At 36.1% G+C, this 19,440-nt stretch overlaps 1 protein-coding gene and 1 non-coding gene across 5 annotated transcripts in view; one reads left to right on the top strand and one right to left on the bottom strand.

Annotated features, from left to right (window-relative positions):
* The window catches only part of Tasor (transcription activation suppressor), a 53,157-nt gene that overhangs the window by 9,543 nt on the left and 24,174 nt on the right, over window positions 1-19,440 (top strand). For all 4 annotated transcript variants that reach the window (XM_057769602.1, XM_057769601.1, XM_057769604.1 and 1 more), the window contains exons 2-13: window positions 1,584-1,729; window positions 3,345-3,437; window positions 4,858-4,930; window positions 5,315-5,406; window positions 6,004-6,165; window positions 9,991-10,115; window positions 12,290-12,321; window positions 13,012-13,117; window positions 14,498-14,601; window positions 14,683-14,786; window positions 18,508-18,580; window positions 18,664-18,735. In XM_057769602.1, coding sequence (XP_057625585.1) covers window positions 1,584-1,729; window positions 3,345-3,437; window positions 4,858-4,930; window positions 5,315-5,406; window positions 6,004-6,165; window positions 9,991-10,115; window positions 12,290-12,321; window positions 13,012-13,117; window positions 14,498-14,601; window positions 14,683-14,786; window positions 18,508-18,580; window positions 18,664-18,735 — 1,182 coding nt within the window. The remainder of the gene's footprint in view (window positions 1-1,583; window positions 1,730-3,344; window positions 3,438-4,857; window positions 4,931-5,314; window positions 5,407-6,003; window positions 6,166-9,990; window positions 10,116-12,289; window positions 12,322-13,011; window positions 13,118-14,497; window positions 14,602-14,682; window positions 14,787-18,507; window positions 18,581-18,663; window positions 18,736-19,440) is intronic.
* LOC130875269 (U6 spliceosomal RNA) lies at window positions 19,232-19,338 on the bottom strand. The gene has a single exon (XR_009057200.1). It is a non-coding gene; the product is annotated as a U6 spliceosomal RNA (small nuclear RNA).

Below are 19,440 nucleotides of genomic sequence, written 5' to 3'. Positions count from 1 at the left end.
AAGAAAGGATCTGAAGTTAACCTAGGCCGCCAAGTGAGAATTTGTATCAGAGATGGGAAAAAAAAATTTAAATGGAATGTAGAATGGTAAACACAAGGCATACAAACTTAATTGTGTTAACCTTGCACCAGCTGCTTTGTTCTTCTTAGTACTTCTTTCTTTGTACTGCCTTACATAATGTATTTGACATATAATGGTTGTTAGAAGTGGAGTTTTTCATTTTACAATAAGAGAACGAGACTGTTGATTAGGTTATGTATTATGCTACAAGACCAGTAAATGACAAATCTGGTATTTCAGTTTTTTAAAACTTTACAAATGTGTTTTCTAATACAGTTATTGAAACATATGAAACAAATGTTCTATTACTTTTTTTTTCCTTTTTGTTTGGAAGACAAGTCTCACTAAGTTGCCTAGGCTGTCCTTGAACTTCATCTGTAGTTAGCCATCAATTAGCTAGGATAAAGTGGTGCACACCTTTAATCTCAGCGACATGAAGGCACAGGCAAGCTATAGAACAGTCAGGGCTACACAGAGAAACCCTATTTCAACTTTAGTGTTTGGTAGCTAAAAATGTTGCATTTTTTTTTTAAAGATTTATTTATTTATTATGTACACAGTGTTCAGCCTCCATGTATGCCTGCAGGCCAGAAGAGGGCGCCAGATCTCATTACAAATGGTTGTGAGCCACCATGTGGTTGCTGGGAATTGAACTCAGGACCTCAGGAAGAGCAGTCAGTGCTCTTAACCTCTGAGCCATCTCTCCAGCCCCAAATGTTGCATTTTTTAAATCAATAATACTACTCTAACTTTATTGCTAAATACAAACTACCATTTTAGTTTATAGGTGCATTATCTAAAATTGAATTTTGCTTTTTTTTTTTTTTTAAAGACAGGATCTTGCTATAAGTCCTGGCTGGCCTGGACCTTGTTCTCTAGATCAGGCCACCTCAAACTTTTGGTTATCCTCTTTTCTTTGTCTTTCAAGTATAGGAATTATAGATAGGAGCTCTCGTGCTGGGTTTAGGCTTTCATTTACGGTAAATCTTTATATTTGTTAAACTACCATAGTCTTAGGCATACTTTTTCAGTGTAGTGTAAATAGGGATTGAGACAAGTTGAGTACATGTATAGATTCCCATGAGAATTTAACAATAGATTGCCTTATGTAGCATCCTTGGGTCTTATAAAATTGCAACCTTATTTTGTGTGTGAAGCCAGATCCTCATTGCTGAAGGAACTAGTTAGTCTAGGTAAGTCTTAATTTTTCTTCAGTGAGTTAAAAACATTATTTGTGTCTGTATGCACATGTACACATGGTTATGCAAGGGAGGGTAGGCAACTTTTTATGAAGATTAATCTAAGGACCCAACTCAGTTGTCAGGTCTGTGCTGTAAGCACTTTCACCTGTTGGGCTGTCTAGTTGGTCATCTTCAGTGAGTTTTAATAACTCTTGCACGTCATAAAGTAACTTTTGATGCCTTTTTGTTCATTTGAAGTTAGATATAAAATGAAAACCATAAAAATGTACATTTTATGATAGAATAATCTTACAGTGCCTTTTTTTTTTTTTTAATTTTTAGCACTTTTCCAGTCATTAACTCCAGGCTCTAGAGAATTTGAAGATGTTTTAAATATTCTCCATTCATCTTACCTTGAGCCATCCTCAGTAACACATTTTAACTATAGAAGAGCTTGCTTGATACATAATGAACTTTTGGAAAAAGAGGTATGTAATTAGCCTGTGGAAGAAATCCGTTTTTAAGTTTTTGAAATGATTTCTTTGTAGTGCTAGGAATTAAACCCCTGGGTTGAACTCATGCTAAGTAAATGTTGTATCCCGAGATATATCCCCCTGCTAAATTGTATCTCTTTTATTGCTGTACCGTGTTTATCTGCTGTGTTAAATTGTTACTAATGTGTAGTTATGTATAATCCTGAAATTTAGTCATCCATATAGGGATAGCTTACTATAAGAGTACTTAATTGTAGATCGACAAGTTTTTTTCCTTTTTTATATGTGTTAATTAATTGTCAACATTGAAAGATAATAAGATTTAATGTGTTAAGAAATAATCTTTTTTTCTTTTTCTAAAAATGCTGGCTATGTTAATTTTAGTGAAATTTTTTTTTCTTGTGGATTCAAACAATTCCTTTTAAAAGATTGGGTCTTATGCTAGGTGAGAGTGGTCAGGTTGGCCTTGAATTTGAAGTAATCCTGTATCAGATTTCCAAGTGTAATTGTAGGGGCAGATCTCCCCCCTTAGAAATTCTTACTGTAAAAGTATATACTAAGGGCAACTGTTGACAGTGAATCCTAATTTCACATGCAACTTAGATGTTTTTTGAGTTTAATATAGGAAACCAGCATGTATAATTCTGATATAACACACAAACGGAATTTTAGAATGTTTAATATTTAATGCTTTCTAATGGATGTGAAATACTGCAAAGTCTGGTTTTATACCAGCTAGTATGCTACAAAAATTTAACTTTGAATATCTTCCTGAAAGGCACTGTTACTAGTTCTCAAAAAAATAAACATTTGGTAGTTTGATGTGGTTTCATGGTATAGTAGGGATTATTTGTTAATTGTATAAGGAAATTTTATCTGAAGTTACAGTATATGGTTGAAGAGGTAACCTGAATACAAATACAAAATGTTTACTATTCTATAGTTTAAATAGATAATCTGTTTGAATCTAAACGTAAACCCAGCAGTTTAGATTACTTGATGAATATGGAGCATACTGTTAGGATACCAAATAGAGGCTGGCCTCGAACTTAAAGGGATCTTCTTGTTTCAGCCTCTAGACTGCTGGCTTTCCAAGTGCCACTATGCCTATTTAAATAACTTCAACCACCTGTTATGTCCAGTATACCATGTTAAGTGAGAAATAAAAGATAGCAAAACATCAATTTATAATCTTTGAGGAGATGGGGGAATAGTAAATATTTAATAGAAAATTGGCTTAAATTGGTAAGTACTAGATACTTTGGACTATTTTATATGGGGGATTAAAAATGGGAAGAAATAAAATTGAATTGAACATTGAATAGCAGAAAGCATTGAAAGATTTATATTTTGATAGGTTTGAGATTTCTTAGAAAAATTTCTTTAAGGTTAATGAAACAATCATGCTAAGTAGTTATAGATAGATGAATTTCTTTTTTTTGGTTTTTCGAGACAGGGTTTCTCTGTGGCTTTGGAGCCTGTCCTGGAACTAGCTCTTGTAGACCAGGCTGGTCTCAAACTCACAGAGATCCACCTGCCTCTGCCTCCCGAGTGCTGGGATTAAAGGCGTGCGCCACTACCGCCCGGCTGATAGATGAATTTCTTTTAGTTTACAGAAAAGAGAAGAGAACTGAAGTTTGATGGTCGATTGGATAAGGAACTTTCAGAATCTTACGCATTTCTCATGGTTGATCGATACCAGGTGAGATAATTCTGTTTCTATTGTAAGTCACGAGTTTCACAATCATTCAACAATACATTTTGATAAGCATGAGGTAACTTTTTTCCGAGAGAGAGAGAGAGAGAGAGAGAGAGAGAGAGAGAGAGAGGCGGGGGGGGGGGGGGTAGGAGAGATAGAGAGAATATGTTGAACTCAGGTTGTAAATATTGGTGGTAGATTCCTTTTTCTACTAAGCCCTCTTATCTAATCTTTGTTTATTCCTTATGATTTATCTTATTTTTAATAAAGTGTATGGTGTGTGAACATGAGTTTGGATGTGTGTTGGCTCTCCTGGAGCAAGAGTTACAGTAGTGAGCTGTAATACAAGCAGTAGTGAGCTGCCTGACACGAGTGCTGGGACTTCAGTTTGAGTTCTCTATGCGCTCTTAAGCAGAGTTCTCTTTCCAGGCCTTGTTTTTTTGTTTGTTTTTTTGAGCCGTGGTCTTGCTATGTAGATCAGGTTGGCCTTGACCTTGGGGGCATCTTGTTGCCAGTCACCTGTGGTTACCGGCATTCACTGTAAGGTAACATTTTTATTGGCATATAAGTAGAAGAAATGATTCAGAGGGGCAGATTATGTTTTGTAATTTCTTTTTCAAATGTGGTCATTGTTTCTCTGATCAGTTCAGTTCTGTTTCTTCCCTTAAGAGCATGCTTGATTAAACACTTTCTCTTAGGAAAACGAAGCCCTCTCTGTCTCTCTCCATATATATAAAACTATTTTTATATAGTTATATATAGTTATTATTATTGTTTCTGGTTTTTTGAGACAGGGTTTCTCTGTAGCTTTGGAGCCTATCCTGGAACTACCTGTTGTAGACCAGGCTGGCCTCGAACTCATAGAGATCCGCCTGCCTCTGCCTCCCGAGTGCTGGGATTAAAGGCGTGCGCCACCACCGCCCGGCTTTCATATGTATTCTTAGAGCCATTTTCCCCCTTTAATTAACAGTAGTGATTAACTTTCTCTTTACTTGGGGCTGGAGAGGTGATTCAGAGTATATGCTGCTCTTCAAGAGGACCTGAGTTCAATTCCCAGCACAAGTGCTTGTAACTCCAGCTCCAGAGAATCCACTGCCCCTTTCTGGTGTTTGAGGGCACTGCACAGACATATCCATATTGTTCATAAATAAGAGTATTAAAAATAAATCTTAAAAAATATAACTATTTTTGTGTCTTATTTCCTTTTTGTTTGTGAGAATATCTGCTAAAAGTAGCATAGATCAGGATAAGTTTCTGATAGGATTACCTAAGAAATTTAAGCAAGTTTTACATTAAATCTCACTATTTAACTAAAATGTATTGTGAAATTTTTGTAATGTATAGTTTGGAAGATTAGTTTTTGAAATTTTACAAATTATTTTTTCTTGTTATGATTTCAAACTGAAATGTTTCATTTACTTAGGTTCAAAGCATATGTGAAAAAGGATTGCAAGTGGGCCAGTCCAAAATAACCATTCTTGGCAGTCCTTCTATGGGTAATTATTTTGGTTTTTTTGTTTTTGTTTTTCATTTATTGACTGCTATTAGTCGCCACTTAAAACTCTCAGTGTGATCTGCCTATAGTAACTGTTTATAACGAGACCAAGTTCTGAAATGTAATGCTGATTTTATTTCTTCGTTTCTGAGTTTTGCATACTTCTGATTGGTCAAATACTATGATTTAAAATGTTTCATTCTAGTCAAAATGATTTTTGAAAAACGTGATTAATTTCCGATTTTACTCTGGTTTAAGCATCAACCTTCTTTGCTGTCTTTAGTATTTCTCTTTTAAAAAGTTGGCATATCTCCTATCCCTATTATTATTAGTTAAATATTTTGATTTAAAAAACCTAATCAAATTAATTTTCTCTTTCTGCTAGGTGTCTATCTGTGCAGATATGCAGATCTCTTACAGGCTAATCCTTTGGAAGTTGGGGCAGTGGGAGATGTTGTTATTTTTAAAATAATGAAGGTAATTTTAAAATTTTAATTTTTATTTGTATATATCAAAGATAGCATTTAACTTGGACTTCAATTTTAAGTGATCTCATGACTTTAGGAGTTTGAATTAAAAGTCTATATTTGGTAGTATATGAAGATACTTGAGAATTTTATGTTTTGAGACAGGGTTTCTCTGTAACAGCCCTGGCGTCCTGGAACTCATTCTGTAGACCAGGATGGCCTTGGACTCACGGTCAATTTAATGTATGTGGGGAGTGCACAAGCCACAGGATGCATGTGAAGATCAGAGGAAGACTTGGGGGGTGGGGGAGTTAGTTCTTCCTGCAACCTTGTGGAACCTGAGAATCAAATTCAGGTCATCAGGCTTGGTGTTTTTACCTTCTGAACTGTCTCACTGGCCTTCTTTGTCTTTTTCACAAATGTACACACATACACACATACTACACATTTAAACTGTTTCCAAAGAGAATTAAAAAAAAGAGAGAGAGAATAACATGTTGGTAATGTAAGTAGGTGAGCAGTTGAATAGCACTTGTATTTCCTCATTATGATAGTATATAGTAAAAATAAGGTTAAACATATACTTAAAATGTTTTCTTTATTTTAGGGTAAAATAAAGAGTATTTATGATCCTCTGAGTGTAAAAAGCTTGGAGCCTATGTTAAATAAAAATGCTTTGGATCCTACACCAAAGCATGAATGTCATGTGTCTAAAAATGCCAGTAGAATTACATCCCTTTTGGCTTACAGAGCCTATGAGCTTACTCAGGTATGTACTTGGATCCAGTTCAGTGTGAAAGATTTATTAATGTATTTATGTGTCTGTCTGTCTTACAGTGTGTGCAAACAGGTGCTTGCACTTACTTGTAGGTGTGTAGGCCGAAGAAAAAGGTAACAGATCAGATCAGAGCTGGAGTTACAGGATATTCACCTGGCTTGTTAAGACAGTCCTGGGATCCAAACTCTGGTCCTCATGATCAAGCAAGCACTTTAGCTGCTGACCCATCTCTCTCTAGCATCACCATATTAAATCCTGAAATGCCTGCATTTCACAACCCTAGAAAGATCTTTTTTTGTTTTGTTTTTATTTTTTTTTCGAGACAGGGTTTCTCTGTAACTTTGGAGCTTATCCTGGAACTCACTTTGTAGACCAGGCTGGCCTCAAGCTCACAGACCTACCTCTGCCTCCCGAATGCTGGGATTAAAGGCATCTTCTACCACCTCCCGGCTCCCTAGAAATATCGTATTGGTGAATAAAATACCATTTGCTTTTCAAAGTAAATATCAAGCTCCTTGACTATTTTAGTTCATAAAACTTTGTTCTTTTGATACAATTCAGACTTAGAGTATATTTTTAAGCTTTACCAGATAACAGAAAACTGTACAAGCTTTGTTCTCTGCTTTTCTTAAAAAAAAAAAAAAAAAAAAAAAATTCGCCGGGCAGTGGTGGCGCATGCCTTTAATCCCAGCACTCTGGAGACAGAGGCAGGTGGATCTCTGTGAGTTCGAGGCCAGCCTGGTCTACAAGAGCTAGCTCCATGACAGGCTCCAAAGCTACAGAGAAACCCTGTCTCCAAAAAAAAAAAAAAAAAAATTCTTTGAGACAAGGTCTCAATATGTATCTCTTAATTCTTTATGTAGTTCAGGCTGGCTTTGAACTCACAAAGATCTGCCTAGTGCTGGCATTAAAGCTATGTACTGGTGTTGTCAGCTTTTTGTTGAGAAGTTTGTTTTGGGTGTTTTGAAACAGGGTCTCATTGTGTCGTCTTTGGCAGCTTAAAACTTACTAGGTAGACTGTACTGGCCTCAAATTCATTGAGGGATCTTCCTTGCTTCCTAAATGCTTGGATTAAAGCTTTGTGCCATTACATTAGGCTATTTTCTTTCTCTTCTTTTTTCTTTTCTTTCTTTTTTTTTTTGGATTTTCGAGACAGGGTTTCTCTAGCTTTTGGTTCCTGTCCTGGAACTAGCTCTTGTAGACCAGGCTGGCCTCGAACTCACAGAGATCCGCCTGCCTCTGCCTCCCGAGTGCTGGGATTAAAGGCGTGCGCCACTACCGCCCGGCCTTTTTTCTTTTCTTTTCTTTTTTGATACAGGGTCTTATGTAGGTTCAGCTTGGTCTCAAACTTAGCAAATATCAATTATTTGCAACTGTCTTCTTAGTTAGGGGTGGTACTTTGTGTCTACTTCCCCTTCTTCATGCTGAGATTTTTATATGCTTTGAACTTGTGTAGGTCTGGTGTGGTGAGTTCATATGTGTTTCAGTCCTGTTCTGGCTAGATTATGCTGCTTCTTTGGAGTCATGTACCATGTCTGGCTCTTCTAATCTTTCTGCCTCCTCTTTGCATTGATCCTGAGCCTTGAGTGGGGAGGAGTTTGATAAAGACATTTTTATTTAGTACCGAGTACTACAAAGTATCTCTCTCCACACATTTTCCAGCTGTAGGTCTCTGTTAATTAAATTCCCACCCACTACAAGAAGCTTATTTTGTGAGGGTTGAGTGATGCACTGATTTATGGGTATAACCGTATGTCATTAGGAATCATTTTATTAATGTGTTTGTTTAGCAGAGTAATAATAGTATGTTTTCCACTAGGGCCCATGACTTATTTAGTCTTAGGTTCTTAGCAGTGAGAGGGTTCCATCTCATGAAGTGTACCTTAATCCAATCCAAGTGCTAGTGCAATTGTGGTTCAAATGTTATTAACCAAATATCTTTCAAGCAAATTGCTGTTGTAGGTCAAAGTTTATAGCTGAGTAATACTGATGATTGATTTTCTCTGGTAGCTTGTACTTTCCAGCACCATGAATAGTTGGGTACCAGCCCAGTTTCTGCATGTTTAATTGACAAAATGTCTTCATCAGTAGGGCCTTATCATCAGGTTGTAGAGGGTAACCAGTAAACTTGGCAGTAACCTGTGTTGTTTGGGTGGGTTTGTGGTAGGTACCTCTTTGGCCAACAACTCAACAAGATGTAACCCGTTATTGGCCCTGAGGGTTTTTACTTGGTAGTGTAAAATATCTAGTTGTGGACATTGTTCTCTTGTATTATATGGTGATATATGGTGAGCCTAGAAATAATCTTCAAAATTTTTGTTAGGGCTGGACAGGCAAATCAGAAAGGTCATTGGCTAGTCTTCCAGAGGACCTGAATGTGATGGTTGACAGTTGACAAATATCTAACTCCTGTTCCAAGGGACCAGATGCCTTCTGGCTTCCTCAGGCACCGGGGTAGACATATATATAGGCAAATGCTTAGAAGCATAAAATAATAACAAAAGCTTTCTGCAGTATTTGTGGAAAGTAGTTTGTTGACTCCTTGTTGAAGTGTCTTAGTGGAGACCTATGACCGGGGGCTTTAACCAAAATTATATTCATGAAAGGCATTAGGAGCTTCCTCAGTTCACTATTTTTGATGATATGTTGTTGGTAGACTTGAAATATAGTTAGTAACTGGGTTTTCTAGCATTTATAAACAAGAGCTTTAGATTAAAAAATGTTTTGGAAGAATTTTGAAACGTTATTGAAATTAATAATTTCCCAGGAAAAAGGACTTGATTATAGACTCAGGCCTTCTTTCTCAGTTTCTGCAGTCAGAAAACTCCAGCATTGATGACTAGAGGGGAAGGGCAGAGGCTTGTGAGTGAGAAAGTAATCAACTTGACTTTTATATTTATAGTCTTCTTTTGCACTAACACAGAAAATGATACTTAATATTGGCTGAAATTTTGTCTTTAGTATTTTACTTTTTGGTTTTTTAAGTCGGGGTTTCTCTATATAACAGTCCTGAAACTAGCTCTTGTAGACGATGCTGACCTCGGACTCACAGAGATCCGCCTGCCTCTGCTTCCTGGCAGTATTTTACTTTTTTAATCAAGTTGACTTCTGGGCTGACCTAGCTTAGACTCCACTGTATAGTATTTTCATTAGAAAGGTTTTTTTTTTTTGTTTGTTTGTTTGTTTTTTGTTTTGTTTTTGGTTTTTTGTTTTGTTTTGTTTTTTTCCCGAGACAGGGTTTCTCTGTGGCTTTGGAGCCTGTCCTGGAACTAGCTCTTGTAGACCAGGCTGGTCTCGAACTCACAGAGATCCGCCTGCCTCTGCCTCCCAAGTGCTGGGATTAAAGGCGTGTGCCACCACCGCCCGGCTTTCATTAGAAAGTTAATCACACTTTCCTGTTGTCATCGCTTCAGAAGTAAACTTAAGGGATACCTTTGGTATCTGGTATATAGAATGCATAGAAAGTACCAATTTTTTTGTTTCGGTGAAGTAGATGAACTCAAGCCTTTCCTGCCTGAGCTGCTTAGGTGGTACTTATGTTTTTTAATAAAATATCTTCCTTTTTTTTTTTAAAGATTTATTTATTTATTATGTATACAACATTCTGCCTCGATGTATGCCCGCACGCCAGAGGAGGGCGCTAGATCTCAGCATAGATGGTTGTGAGTCACCATGTGGTCGCTGGGAATTGAACTCAGGACCTCTGGAAGAGCAGCTAGTGCTCTTAACCTCTGAGACATCTCTCCAGCCCAATAAAATATCTTCTTTACTGTTTGCCTATTCTGAAATGTTAATTTTGTGCTTTCTTATTTTTAGTATTATTTTTATGAGTATGGCTTTGATGAACTAAGACAAAGACCAAGACATGTTTGTCCATATGCAGTTGTGTCTTTTACTTACAAAGATGATAAACAGACGGCAAAGTTTATGTCTTCACTGAGGTAAGACAAGTTTACACAGAAAAATACTTCAGAAGTTATCATTGTCCTCTTCAACTTTTTTGACCTTATCTAGATAGGAACTAAAATGTGCTTTTATTTACCTAGCAACTGAATTGTGGGGCTCCCCCTTCCACTCGCTCCCCACCTTCCTTCTTGTTGTTTATTTGTTGTTGTTTTTTTTTTGAAGGTTTATCTGTACTTTAATAAATAGCAGTTTTGAAAAGTGAAATTTTAACTGGTTATGTGGTACATGCTTGTGCTCCCAGCACTTGGGACATAGAGGTCAGCCGTGGCTGTCCAGTGAGTTTGGAGCCATCTTTACTATGTGAGTCCCTGCCTTCCCCAAACAGAAATTTTGTGTTTTTAGCTCTCTTACAATCGAGTTTCTATAAAGCTTTCTCCCAGAGAAATGAAATATTTAATGGAATGCCTAGACATTCCTAGTCTTAAGACTCAGGTGATATTTTCTTTTGAGTTCATAAACATAAAGTAACTTCTCAAACTATCTAAAAAACAAACAAATATATCTTTATAGGGTGACCTCTGTTAGCTTTTAAAGTCAAATGCACTTGATAAAGAACACTCTGGTTGTTTTGTTTGTTTTTCTTTTTGGAGCTAGAGTTGTCTTGTATACTGTAGCCCAGGCAGGCCTGGAGCTTACTATTGATAGAACTCAGGTTTAAGATTGAGAAGATCCTGCCTCAGCCTCTTGAGCATTGGTATGAGCTACCAGTTCCTTCCTACTGATACAATACTTGTTTTTTTTTCCATATTTAGTGAGACCTCAAAACTTGTACAAGTACCAGTTCATATAATGCAGAGTTGGGTTTGTCCTTTTGCTTCATATATATATATATGAATGCTGACATAACACATTTATTATAGTATTTTTCATAGATGATCTTTAAAAGACATAAACACTTATAATTATGAAAGTCATATTCCTGAAAGTAGTAACTGTCCCCTTTTCATCTCCTATGTGTGTGTGTCTGTCTGTCTGTCTTTTGGTAAAGTCTATGTAGTCATGGCTGTCTTGCAACTCGCTAAGTAGACCAGACTGGTCTCAAACTTACAAAGATCCACCTTCCTCTGCCTCCTGAATGTTGCCTGGCTCTTTTCCTACTTTGTTGAATCCCTTCTGTTGACCCCCAGATTGATTCAGAGACATCCACCCTATGCTCTTAGTGTGCCATGAGTACTCTTGCGTTGGGACCCACACTTACTACTATTCCTTTTCCCCAGTTCTTGCATAGCTGTTTCTTATATTTCTCTAGCCTTTGCTATTATTGGATGTTCTTTTGTGGTTTTTTTTTTTTTTTTTTTTTTTTTTTTTTTTGGTTTTTCGAGACAGGGTTTCTCTGTGGTTTTGGAGCCTGTCCTGGAACTAGCTCTTGTAGACCAGGCTGGTCTCGAACTCACAGAGATCCACCTGCCTCTGCCTCCCAAGTGCTGGGATTGAAGGCGTGCGCCACTACTGCCCGGCCCCTTTTTTCTTTTTTTTTTTATTTTTAATATAAACTCTTGCACTTGATCTTTTTTGTGTAGCTCTTGAAATCATAATCTAATAAACTGTATTTGTTGATAATTACCTTTCTCATCATTAGATTGTAATTTGTTTGAAATAGGGACTGTCTTCTGTTTATACTTAGAATTCTATTACCTAGAATTATGCCTAATAAATAATAAGAGCTTAAATATTTGTTAAATGGCTAAGGATGTATTTGTATAGAAAGGCCGTTTTTTTCTAATCGTATTTTCAAGATATATATATATATATATATATATAGTTGACAAAGGTATTAATAGTCTTCTGTCTATAAATGGATACTTTTGGAAATATAAAACAGCTTTCATAAATTTTGGCTAGCCTGTAATAGAACAGTAAGCACTTCTCAAAGAATTAGGTTTACTTATTTTGTAAAGAATAAGTTTTCTTACTTGCAAGAATATTGTTCTTTTCTGTAGTTCCATTGGAAATGACACTCACAGGCTGGTGCTTCAGTTCAGTTTAAATTGCTTGCTGTACGTATGAGGTTATAGGTTCCATCCCCAGCCCTGGAAAATACAACAGCACCAACAAAAACACGGAAAGTTTGTCAGGGTCCTATATGTTAACTTTCATGTTGCTTCCAATCGGTAATAATTTTCCTTTCTTTTTAAAAAATTATTTGTAGATCTAACAGCTTTAATGCAGATAGAAACATAGGTAAGAGTCTTATTTTTTTTTACTTTTATAAGTTGAAAGTATAAACAGTGAAAAATTAATAAGTTCAGTGTTTTTTGTTTTCATAATAATATGAAATTTAAAATAAGTGAGGTCATGTTATATGTAGCATCAGTATTTGTTTATTTAAACATAAGGAGTCTTTTTACAATATGCTACTGCTTCTGAAGATGGACCAGAATTTCTAGCACTTTGAATTGGAAAAAAAAGATAAATTGGGTTTTACAATTGAACACTTTAAAAGCATTGTATTCACCAGAGGTTTTTGATTTTGATGACGAAGATTGAAATCAATGCTGCCTTTTAAGTTTCTTTATCACAAAAGAGAGGAGGTATTAACCAGGTTTAAAATACAGTCTCCTTTGGGACAGTGACTACATTGTTTGTGTTGCTTTCTAATGAGGGGACTCATTGGAAAGTTGGAATAATGTTTTGAAGTTGGTTCATTGGTTAGGGTTAGGCCTAGGAATGGTTCATTGAAGCTGGAATGGTTTCTGTTAAAGGGAAAAGATAACTGAACCTAAAATCTTAGCATTGTGAAGCTTTCCCTGATGGATATGTCACTTCTGTGTTGATTTTGTACTTAATCCTTATTTCTAGATAATTTTCATTTCTAATAAGTATTTACCTTCTGGGCTATCAAGCAACTGGGCTCTTATTTCTTGTGTTTAGAAAGAGTTTACTACACACTGTGGAAAGGACAACTTTTAAATAAAGGAAAGCTTCTGTGTTACATTTCTTTGAGGTCAGCCACTCGTGCCTTTTTGCCTATCAAGCTGTAAGTATATAACATTAAAATAAAATAGTGAGAAGGGGCAGAGGGAGGATCATAAGGAAGGGGAATAAATGATAACAAAGTATAATTACATTTAACCATTTATTTCATATAGCTAGGCTAAAAACTAACTTAAAAATTAAAAAGAAAATAGTATTTGGCAGTTAAGGAGACTAAGTTTCTTTAGTTTTTTGATTGTTTTTAAAAAATTTCAGTTTATCTTATTCTGGATTGGAATTCACTATATAGCTCAGGCAGTCTTTCTTGTTTCAACTTCGTGTGTGATAGGGCTATAATTATATACCACCATTCCTGGGTTGCTAGCCATTTATTTTTTTCAATATTAAATTTTACTGTGGTCTATAAAAACTTAAACATAAATGTTAATGTGTTTCTAAAATGGTTGTAACTTCAGGAAGTTAATTGACAAACAAGCTCTGATTCTCAACTTTGAATACTAGTCAGATGGATAGTTTATTCTAAGTGGTTTTAAGTCTAAAAGACTTAAAATTTTATTCTACTTAGATTTTTTGTTTAAGCAGCTTGTATGTAATAGACTTAAGAGTTGGCCATTTTTAGTTGTGTGTGATGGAACATACTTGTAATCCCAGTACATGGGAGGCTCAAGCAGAAGATCCTGAGTTCAAAGACATCACATTGTTGGCTGCATAGTGAGCTCTAGACTTCTGTGCTGCAGACCATGGTGAAAGTCTGCTTCAAAACAGAAGAGGAGTGGTGGTGGCTAACACTTGTTTGTTGAAAAGAGCTTTGATGTGGTAAATTAATATACATACACAGTTTATAATTCATATAGCATGTTAGGATTAAAAGCTTACTTATTAATATGCAGAAAATGGTGTAAATGCTTGAAGATAAAGGTCAATGGTAGAATGTCTGCCTGCCATACAACTCTTGGGTTTGATCTTCAGCATCTCCTAAAGAAGAGAATTATGCCAGCTCATACTATAACTGTAAATGATAACTATTCTTTTTATTAGTAAACTTGGCATGTAGGATTAGCTTCTGATTTAAGGATAAATGCATACATTACCCATCAGGTGTATTTTATTTTGTTGACCTTCTGGTAAGGTCTCATGTAGCAGCTGGTTACAAATTCACTGTGTAGCAGAGGATGACTTTGAACCTGTGATCCTCTTGCCCTCTATACCTCTCAGATGCTGGCATTACAGGATGCGTCACCGTACCTGTTTTATGTGATACTGGAGATTGAGCTCAGGGCCTTCTATATGTTAGGCAAGCACTGAACCAATTGAATTGCATTCCCAGCCTGTATATTATTAAGTGTATATATTAATATGTCTGATAACATTGCTAGAGTTAAAAATGCAGGTATGCCAAACATGCTCTTATATTTTCTTTCAGTCCTGAGAAGTTAGATGTTGAAACAGTTATGAGTATTGATTGTTTGAAACAGAAAATTCCTTCTGCATTGTTTAATAAAGACACATACTTGGGTCCTACTGAAGGTAAAGTAATTTCATTTTACTTAAATATGTAAGAAGCAGACCTGATTTGATGTTTTACTGTGTATTTTTTCTTTGTGTTAGTTTTAAAGAATGGGATGTATTGTAGCCTTTATGAAGTTGTAGAAAAGACAAGAATTGGAAGTAACATGGAGTGTTTACTGCAAAAACTGGAGAAAGAAAAACTTGTGAGTGAAAAGTTTTAAATATTTCCATTATCCCTTAAAAGTAATATGTTCATAAGTTATCATTAATATTTCAATTTATTTTTGACACTGGAAGTCCTGCAAGGTCTCTGTTGGGTATTTTACTATTAGTACTTTTTTTCTTTGGAGACAAGCTCTTGCTATGTGGTCTTGGCTGACCTGGATTTCTGTGTAAGTAGATATAATACTCTTGCTTTTCAGTAAACTTTCTGTAGATCCATTTTCATTATATATTGTGATTATAAATGTTGTATTGTCAAATATTCATGGGATACTGAATAAGACAGACTATAGCATTTATTTCAAAAAGATGTGTTTTTACTTTATGACTGTGTTTACATGCATGTATGTATGTAAACTGTGTGCATACTTAATGCCTGGGGATGCCAGAAAAGGGCATCAGATCTGGTGGAACGCAGGTTACAGGTGGTTATGTAACTCATGCCGGGAATCAAACCCAATTCTCCACAAGAGCAGGTGCTCCAAACTGCTGAGCCATTTACAGATTCAAAAGAACAAAATAATCTGGTGAATGTTTAAAAGGGACAAAAAAATTTAACCATCTGAGAGGAAAATGTAGGGAGCTATATCCTTCGGTGTCTTTGAGCCAGTATGTGCATGGGAATTTGGATTTTGTCCTGAGAACTGTAGATTTTGATGTATTTGGAGAATAGGGATCAGGCCTTTGAGTATGTATACATTAGCTTTCCTTTATCTGTCTATCTATTTGCTTTCTTATTTCTAATTTAATTGCATTGTAATCTGAATCGATGTTTTTCAGATTTAAGTCCCATGTGGTCAGTTTTTGTACATGTCCTCTGTTTATAAATACATATTTCGTAATGGTTGAATGCTAATACATAATTCAGGGTTGACAATATTTATTTATTTTGAAAAAAATGGATTTTACTAAGAATTTTTTTTTCATTTGTTTTCAAATGTAGTCTTGCCTACTGTTCATTATGTAGACCAGCCTAACCTTGAACTCATATGACCTTTTTCTGCTTCTCGCTATCAAAGGCTGTGATTAGTGACATACACTAATCCAAAAGAAGGGTTTAATATGGGTACAAGTGTGAGATCTTGTCTTGCAAGGTGTTTATTTTGCTGCTGTTAGGATTTTTAGAGCTTAGCTGGCCCCCTTAACCCCCACAGTACGGAACATGTAATCTGGAACTTCAGATACGCTAGACCACGGACTACTCCCACAAAGCTATAATTCCCAGCCCTTTTTCTCTTTTATATTTTGAGAAAGTATCTGTCTGAGTTTTCCAGGCTGCCCTTGAACTTGTGATCCACTTATATCAGCCTCTCAAGAACTGAGATTACAGGCCTGTGCCCTCAGATCTGGCTTTCTGGTTGCTTTTTAGGTTTTTCTTCTCTCCTTTTCTTGCCTCTTCCTGTTTTCTTTCTCTTCTCTCACAGTCTCCTCGCGGTTGGGGCGTACCCCTCCCTCTTTCTCCCCCCCCCCATTCTAGTGTGTGTGTGTGTGTTTTGCAATTACAGTATCTAGGTACTAATTTCTTTTTCTTTTCTTTCTTTTTTTTTTTTTGAGATGGGGTTTCTTTTTGTAACAGCTCTGGTTGTTCTGGAACTCACTCTGTAGACCAGGCTAACCTCAAACTCACCAGAGATGTACCTGCTTTTGCCTCCCGAGTGCTGGGATTAAAGGTGTGTGCCACCACCGCCCAGCCGGTATTAATTTCTTATGTATCCACTGTGGTTTTGTTTTTTGCTATTGTTGTTTTTTTTTTCATTGTCTGAATTTCTGGAGAGATTGCTAGTTCTATTTCTGGTTATAGTTATACGTCTTCTTCGTTCTCTGTAGTCTTTATGAGCAGGAAGAGGAGTATGTCAGACTTTGGTTTCATATTTGTTAATTCCTGTGTTTTCTGCCCACCTTATGTATGTGTGTGTGTGTGTGTGTGTGTATGTATGTATGTATCTATGTATCTATGTATTTATTTATTGGCTAGGGGGTGTCAGGGCAGGTTGAGACAGGCTTTCCCTGTATAACAGCCTTGGCTGTCATGGAACTAGCTCTTGTAGACCAAGCTGGCCTCGAACTCATAGAGATCTGCCTGCCTATGCCTCCTGAGTGCTGGAATTAAAGGCATGTACCAACACACCCTGCTGATTTTTAAGGTTCTTTATAATCTGTAAACTATTAAGTTTGTGGAATTTGTAAAATGCGATATTATATTTGGAGTGAGTGTGATGTTAAAGGCAGGTGTGACTAGTTTTCCTCAGTGTGCACAGATTCATTATGCCCAGGACTTGAGGACACTATTAAGGAAAGGCATATAATGTTTGGAACATTTTAGATCTGAAGTAATCTTGCACATACATTGTCTATGTGTGTATTGTGAGATATGTGTGTCTGGCTTTAAAGATAATGGTAATTATAAGGCCAACTTAAACGTCTCGAAATTCATGCTACATGTATGTCACTTATCAGTATGATGTGGTCTGGCCTGATGGTTTCCAGGAGACAAAAAAAAAAAGCCACTTCAGGGTATATGTAACTTTTATTTTTGTTAAAATGAAAATCTTACTCTTGGCATAAGCTTCCTTTGTATCAGAAACACCTGGTAACTGACCTATGCTGAGTGTAATTTAATTATTATTATTATTATTTTTTTTTTTTTTTTTTTTTTTTTTTTTGGTTTTTCGAGACAGGGTTTCTCTGTGGTTTTGGAGCCTGTCCTGGAACTAGCTCTTGTAGACCAGGCTGGTCTCGAACTCACAGAGATCCGCCTGCCTCTGCCTCCCAAGTGCTGGGATTAAAGGCGTGCGCCACCACCGCCCGGCCTTTATTTATTTTTTTTTTTAAAGGGAAGTATCCCCTAAGTTTGATGAACGTTCTCTAGATTGGGATCTTCCTGAATCATTTATCTTCTAGACTCTCACCCTTGTCCCTAGTTTTGGTTTATGCTACCAACCCCATTACTCAAGTTCTTAGTCTAAAAGAGCCATGCTAGAGCACCAGACAGTTATTTTTAGTAGATTGAATTAAAGAGGAGAAGTTATCCTGGGGAAGTTGGTTCACTTGGAACTTCCAAACATGATATCACTACTTATACAGTGTTCTTGTTAGTACAATCACTTTTTATCTTAATAGCAATTTAGGCAGCACAATTTTCACAGTACAAATATCCTTTTATGTTCATTCCATCCTTGAATCCAGAAGCTAAATAAAAATTAAAAAATGCTGTATGTTAGATTGTTTTATTTTCCTCTGACACAGTGCCCTTGGTCTTCTTTGTCACTGTGACCAGAGGAAGGATTTACAAGAGTATGCACGCTAAGATGTCCTGGCTATGTCGGAACTCTTATTTTCTTTCTTTGACTATTTGACCTTTGTAACTTGATGTCTGTTAAACATTTACCCGTCCTCCCTATTCTGTTCTTACCCTGGAGTAAGTAATAAGTACTTTAAATGCTGCGAACTCTTTCGTAAGTGTCCTTCTTAGAATGTTGCGGATCCTGCAGCCTTGGGGGTCTTGTCAGTGTTCCCATTCTTAGTTTTGTGGCTTGAATGTTATTTTGTTTTACTGTAGTGAAGAATTTTAGCCTAATTTAGTTTTAGCATTATTTTCTTTTAAAAATGATTATATTTTTTTTATACATAGTAGTAAGTGTTGTGTCTAAAGTAGTAGTAATAATTTAGTGGCTACACTTCTGCTGTCTTCCCAACCTGCAGGTTCTTGTTAAACCTTTAGGAGACCGAGGATATCTTTTTCTTCTCTCTCCTTACGAGATGATTTCTCCATATGGTAGGTAGTCTGGCTTTAATTCTTAAAATTTAAAAATATATTTTGGCTTTTTCTTCTTTATTTTCTTTCTTTCTTTTTTTTAGAACATCAGACTGCCAAGTCTCGAATCCTACATGCTTTGTTTCTGTTTCAAGAACCTAGATGCCTAATTATCAGTAAGTTTTTTTTTTTAATGTTGAAGTGTAATTGCTGGTAGATATTATTAAAATCTTTTCAGTAAAGCTTCATATTATTTTTGTACATATTATTCTTTGAAATACTGGGATTATTCTGTGGAATAGGCAAAATAAAACATGACTTTGATGAGTTCCCTTTCCTGTTTTTGTGTATGTTGTTTCCTGGCTTTGAAGTTTTTTTTCGTTTTTTTAATGTATATAGTGTTCTCCCTGCGTGTATGCCTGCGGGCCAGAAGAGGGCGCCAAATCTCATTACAGATGGTTGTGAATTGCCATGTGGTTGCTGGGAATTGAAATCCAGGCAGTGCTCTTAACTGTTGAACCATCTTTCCAGCTACCTAAGCTTTTTCTTTTGACTATGAAAATTTGTTTTTTTCTTTTTGTTCAGTGCTTTCATTAATCATTAATGAAATTTTATTATAATTGTTTTAGAACTACAGCTTAGTAAGCTTTTTAAATTGATTTTTATCGAGCTAAAAATTTGGAAGGCTTCATGAATTTGCGTGTTATCCTTGCTCAGGGGCCATGCTAATCTTCTCTGTATTGTTCCAGTTTTTGTATATGTGCTGCTGAAGTGAGCACAGCTTAGTAAGTCTTATGTGACATGTTTTTCTCTGATTCATTTTTGCATTCAAGTTTTAGTGATTTTAAAGTGTCATATGCCATATTAAATATTAGGTGTAA

The sequence above is a fragment of the Chionomys nivalis genome, chromosome 5, assembly GCF_950005125.1.
Source record: "Chionomys nivalis chromosome 5, mChiNiv1.1, whole genome shotgun sequence".
Classification (NCBI taxonomy): Eukaryota; Metazoa; Chordata; class Mammalia; order Rodentia; family Cricetidae; genus Chionomys; species Chionomys nivalis.
This window is presented reverse-complemented; position numbering and strand designations above follow the sequence as displayed.